This window comes from Salvelinus sp. IW2-2015, linkage group LG18 (genome assembly GCF_002910315.2).
Source record: "Salvelinus sp. IW2-2015 linkage group LG18, ASM291031v2, whole genome shotgun sequence".
Classification (NCBI taxonomy): Eukaryota; Metazoa; Chordata; class Actinopteri; order Salmoniformes; family Salmonidae; genus Salvelinus; species Salvelinus sp. IW2-2015.
The window spans coordinates 40,948,173-40,954,172 of NC_036858.1; the positions used below are offsets into that span (position 1 = coordinate 40,948,173).

The following is a 6,000-nucleotide window of genomic DNA, read 5'->3' on the forward strand; positions in this document are numbered from 1 at the left end:
CAAACATTTCCTTATTGGACAGAGTACAGCAATGCTAAGTAAAGGCTTGCCAAATGCCCTCTGTAAATTATAAACCGTCCAGATGCTGTAATGTACCCGAGCAGCATTTCCATGGGGTTGAGCTGAGCTAGCTCTGTCTGTACCCTCGTCACACAGTAGGATACCAGGTTGGCTGCAGCTGTCACAGCCTGGGGCACAGCTAGTTTACATAGGAAAAGCACAAATCACGATACCCACAGCCAGAGATAAACACTACTGTTCACACTGTTCTACATACCTTTCAGCCTGATTTGTGGTAGTAATGTTATTATATTGGTGCCAACATGGTGTTCAGAGGAGTACCTTTGGAGATCCGTGTGTCCCTATTAAGGTAAATAAATATGAATAAAGTATAAGTTCTTTGACATACAGCAGCGTCATGGATGTCGACCTAAAGTAGCTCCCTGTTTACATTTGACTTCTGAATCCATGCTGTTGAGTTCATCTGAGTAGTTAATCTCAGACAGTGCCTCCTCTCGCTCTGCTGTATCTACAGAAGTATAATTACTTTTGTCGGTTGGTCTCCAGCACTCTCTGCAGGTAAGCTTGTGTACTTGTAACGAGTCATGCTGTGACTCTTTATCACCAGTATTCCTATAGCATGTAGCTTGTTCTCCACCTTAACAATGAAGCCTTGGTAGAATAGTTATGTAAATGTAATGATAGTCTAATGTTCAGTGTTTGTTGTGGTCCTCTCCAGGTCAGACTGAACCTGGGACTATATGTTGTCTTCCTGCTGGACTGGTTGACTGTCTTCCACAAGAATCAGATCCTAGTGCTGCAGTTAGAAGACTACGCTGCCAATCTGAGACTCACCATAAATAAAGTCTTTGACTTCCTAAACGTGGGTACGTACTGGAAAAACACAGTTATCAGCTTGAATTCTACAGCAACATCCTAGGTTTGTTGAGCTAGGACACAATATTGTTGATGCATGTACATGTCTGCTTCTTCCTCTGTGTGCATTTCAACATCTGGGGCCTCATTTATCAAAGGTGTGTGTGGATATAAAAAAGACTCTATACCTTGAATGCACCACAAAGGTTGGTCTGTGTTCATGTTGAACATGATGGGAAAGTGTGCATATCTCCACACAAATCTCAAATGATGTGTGTGCACAACTTCCAGAAGGTTGATCAACTGAATTGTAAGAAAATATGCTTTATTGTTCATTTGGGGGAAATGGGGAGGTGTTTGATGCTTGAGAATTATTATAATGGTAAGCAAATAAAAACAGCAAAACAGATGCAACTGCYGTTGGTAAGGAGATCGCATTGCAGCATGTCGTCTAAAATGTTTATTTGACTTTTATTACATAGGCCTGAATCATAATCGTATTGCAGTACATGTCTCTCCCTACTGGGCAAAAACTGGTTGAATCAATGTTGGTTCCATGTCATTTCRACCAAAACATTCAATGTGATGACATTGAATCAACGTGGAAAGCTGATTGGATGTAAACCAAAACTAGACGTTGAACTGRCATCTGTGCCCRGTGGGTCCTTTTCTGACATAATTGGTTTAAATTAGTCCTGCTACACAACAAATAGTAGGCTACCATTTATCAATCAAGCATGCTCGAAAGTCAATAGACCGGTAGCGTTGACAGTATGTGAAAGTATGGTTATACTACAGTATTGCTGTGCAATAGGATTAGGAGCGTGACAYCATAGCCTATGTAATCTCAGAGCCTATACCAAGGCAGACGATAGAAACACAATCATCTATTTATAAACAAAATATTGAACAACAATTCGTCTTTTGCATAGGGCCTTTATCTGAGCAGACCGAGGCAGCTCTCACCAAGAGGCCCATGTCCAACACACGGAGGGCAGCAGACAGGAGCTTGGGCCCCATGTTGCCCAGCACCAGGGACCTGCTCAGGGTGTTCCACCAGCCATTCAACCACAAACTGGCCACAGTCCTGGACAACAAGGCCTTCCACTGGACAGAGACATGAGGAATGTCTTAATCAGAGATGGATACAGTCCTGAGGAGTAAGTCCCCCATGGTCCTATGAGTGCTATGAGGTAAACTGTCAAGTGGGATAAACCATGGACATGACATGTCACAATGGGCAAATGTATAGACAATAAAATGGCTGAGGTACTGAACAATGCATCTGTCTAGTACTTTTTAAAATAACCTCTATTTAATTAGGCAAGTCAGTTAAGAACAAATTATTTTTTGCAATGACAGCCTACCCCAGCCAAACTCTAACCCAGACGACGCTGGGGAATTGTGCGCCGCCCTATGGGAATCCCAATCATGGCCGGTTGTGATACAGCCTGAAATCGAACCAGGGTCTGTAGTGACGCCTCTAGCACTAAGATGCAGTGCCTTAGACCTCTGCGCCACTCGGGAGCCTTACTTGATGTTGAAAGGATATACTTTTTGTGTGGTTTCCCTCTGTGATTTCCTTTCGCTTGCCATTCGTGATGACGCATTTGACGGCGGTGCCCTTACATGTTGGTGAAGAGTTCGCTTTTTGTAGGAGACTCCTGGAAAATGACTGGGATAGACTGGTGGACTCCTCCCTCTAGTGGGGAAGCTTTGACATAACACATACCGAGAGTGAAAGGAGAGCCTTCACAATGCTAATGACTGATCATTATTATATACTGTATGCCCGTGTTTCCCATCTCCAGTCCTCGAGTACCCCCAACAGCACACATTTTTGTTGTAGCCCTCAGCAAACTCACCTGATTCAAATCATTGCGGGCTTGATGATTAATAGACAAGTTGAATTAGGTGGGCTTGTCCAGGACTACAACAAACGTGCAGTTGGGCGTACTCGAGGACTGGAGTTGAAAACACTGCTGTATGCCACTGGGCATTTCAATTGCAGTCATTGTGAAATAATTCTGTAAGAAACAATATTGCAGCAAACAGCACAATGGATTTTATCAGATGACGTTGCCTTCAAGTAATGGAAGGTGATGCCAAAGAAACATTTCCATCCTGGATGGACAATAAAGTTTTATTCTATTCTATTCTATTAATCTTTAAAAACAAACATGAAACACCCTGTTTCTGCGGCCATACAATGTTCATTTTAACTACATTAAATGTATTAAATGTTGAAGACGTAAACAAATGGTCATAAACTGCTTTTTTCATATGAAATTCGTGTTTGAGCATAGACGCCATTATATACTGCCCTAGACACACATTGGTCCTCACACCAGAGGGCAGCAGAACCACAGAGACTCAGTATGGAATCTATCATTTCCCAACATCATGTAAACCTATCTTCTTACCAAAGTCTGGCCTGTTTGTTTCTAACTGATATTTTCCAGGATTTTCTATGTTTTTACACACTCTGTACATGGACACATTTTGACATAAAATCAAGCATTAAGCCTAGCTTACCAGCCACCCACTTCAATCTCTAGTCAATTTTGAATGTCTCAGCACAGGTTAGAAATGTACACCCCCCTCATAGAATTAACTCAAAATAATGTTTACCACCACACAAAAAAACAACTGTAGTGACACTGTGTTTATAAACGTGGATATCGACTGCTGCTTCAGCATACTTTTGTGGCACAGTCGATTCCACGCAGGGTTATGGGCCAGAAGGTTAAGGGTTAGCCGACCACCACGGACGACCTCACTCCCCCTCCTGTTTCATTAGGCCTACACTATGATCAGAGCCAGGTGCTAGGGGGAAATCAGATTTTAAACATTTGATGCCATATTTATAATTACAGTAACGGGTTTCTGTGCCACACTCTAAAAAGAAAAGGTTCCTAGAGGCCCCTTTAGGGGTTACTCAGATTGCAACACCGGCGGAACCCCTAAAGGTGCTTCCAGGAACCTTTCAAATGACCTTTTAGGGTGTTAAGGTTCCTGTAGGAACCTTTTAWGTCCGATGTATTCCACTATGAATAATAATAATAATATTAACAATAATAATAAAAACAATATTGAGTGGCAAACTTGTAAAGTCACATTCATTTTATTGACTTTAAAATTCACAGAAATATCTGGTCCCTTTCTACAGCAAAACATTTGGCATTCGTACAACATTTGTTGGTCATTTACACCCCTCATCAATTCCCAGAAAACATTTCTGAATGAACAGCATAGTGCTTCTCACAGATGCTGCATACTCAATATTAAAAAGGAAATGGACCACCCATTGCTACTCCCAATCACATGGAGATGTAGCTCCTCTCCATCCAGGAAGAGTTAGATGTGGTTCTGATCTGCAAAGGGATTCCCCTCTATTCTTTTGGTAGGTGATGAGAACTTTACACACTGTAAGTAAAAAATTAATAAATTAAGGTTACTCAAGTCATATTTCAAACGGTAAGTTAACAACTGAGCACTCCTTACATAGTACTACTAACGTTGCATTTATTTATTTGTCTGCTGGGAAATGCATACACTGCCTGTGATGTACAGCCCATTTGGATCTTCTATGAGGAAGTAGGGGAGGAGCAAAATGGCTGCAGTGATCTTCAGACCTTTCTAGCCCAGGGGTTCCGCTAGCGGAACACCCACAACATTCCGCTGAAAAGGCAGCGTGCGAAATTCAAAAATATTTTTTTGAAACATGTAACTTTCACACATTAACAAGTCCAATACAGCAAATGAAAGATAAACATCTTGTTAATCTACCCATCGTGTCCGATTTGTTTAATGTTTTACAGTGAAAACACAACATATATTTATGCTAGATCACCACCAAATCCCAAARACACACAGCCATTTTTCCCAGCCAAAGATAGTCACAAAAGCAGAAATAGAGATAAAATTAATCACTAACCTTTGATAATCTTCTTCAGATAACACTCATAGGACATCATGTTACACAACACATTTATGTTTTGTTCGATAATGTGCTATTTATATCCACAAATCTCGGTTTACATTGGCGCCATGCTCAGAAATGCCTCCAAAATATTCGGAGTAATTACAGAGAGCCACGTCAAATAACAGAAATACTCATCATAAACTTTGATGAAAGATACATGTTTTACATATAATTAAAGATACACTTGTTTTTAATGCAACCGCTGTGTCAGATTTTTTAAAAACTTTAGGAAAAAGCATACCATGCAATAATCTGAGACGGCGCTCAGAAATACACAACATTTCTCCGCCATGTTGGAGTCAACAGAAATTACATCATAAATATTCCCTTACCTTTGATGATCTTTCATCAGAATGCAGTGCCAAGAATCCTAGTTCCACAATAAATCGTTGTTTTGTTCGATAATGTCCATTACTAGTGTCCAATTAGCTACTTTGCTAGCACGTTTAGTTCACATGTCCAAACGCTGGCGCCGGTCCAGGCGAACTCGGACGAAAACTTCAAAAAGTTATATTCCAGGTCGAATAAACTGGGTCGAATAAACTGGTCAAATTAAGTAGAGAATCAATCTTCAGGATGTTGTTATCATATATATCCAATAACGTTCCAACCGGAGCATTCGTTTTTGTCTACAGAGTAATGGAACACATGGCCATAGCATGACCAGGAACTAGCATTCTGCCAGACCACTGACTCAAATAGCTGCCATCCGGCCCCACATCACACTAGAGGCTTCATTCCACGTTCTACTGACAGATCCATATCTTACTGGGATGTGAATAGACGATGACTTTAACATCAACCAGCCCCAGAATTTCCACTTCCTGTTTGGAAGTTTGCCTGCCATATGAGTTCTGTTATACTCACAMACATAATTCAAACAGTTTTAGRAACTTCAGAGTGTTTTCTATCCAATAGTAATAATAATATGCATATATTAGCATCTGGGACAGAGAGGAGGCAGTTCACTATGGGCACGCGATTCATCCAAAGTGAAAATGCTGCCCCCTATCTCTAAAAAGTTAAATTGGACGGTGTGTAATAAAAAGGCTGGATTAGAACAGCTCCATTCTGTTAAGGGTACATTTTACATGCAGTAMCATTGATTAAAAAATATACTTTTGTGAGCCTCCTCCGTG

General features: G+C 40.8%; 1 protein-coding gene across 2 annotated transcripts in view; it reads left to right on the plus strand.

Moving 5' to 3' along the window:
• LOC111977451 (carbohydrate sulfotransferase 15) overlaps positions 1–2,156 on the plus strand; it is a 39,231-nt gene extending 37,075 nt beyond the window's left edge. For both annotated transcript variants that reach the window (XM_024006884.2, XM_024006885.2), the window contains exons 7-8: positions 740–887; positions 1,809–2,156. In XM_024006884.2, coding sequence (XP_023862652.1) covers positions 740–887; positions 1,809–1,999 — 339 coding nt within the window. In that variant the 3' untranslated portion in view covers positions 2,000–2,156. The remainder of the gene's footprint in view (positions 1–739; positions 888–1,808) is intronic.
• Positions 2,157–6,000: the final 3,844 nt, after the last annotated feature.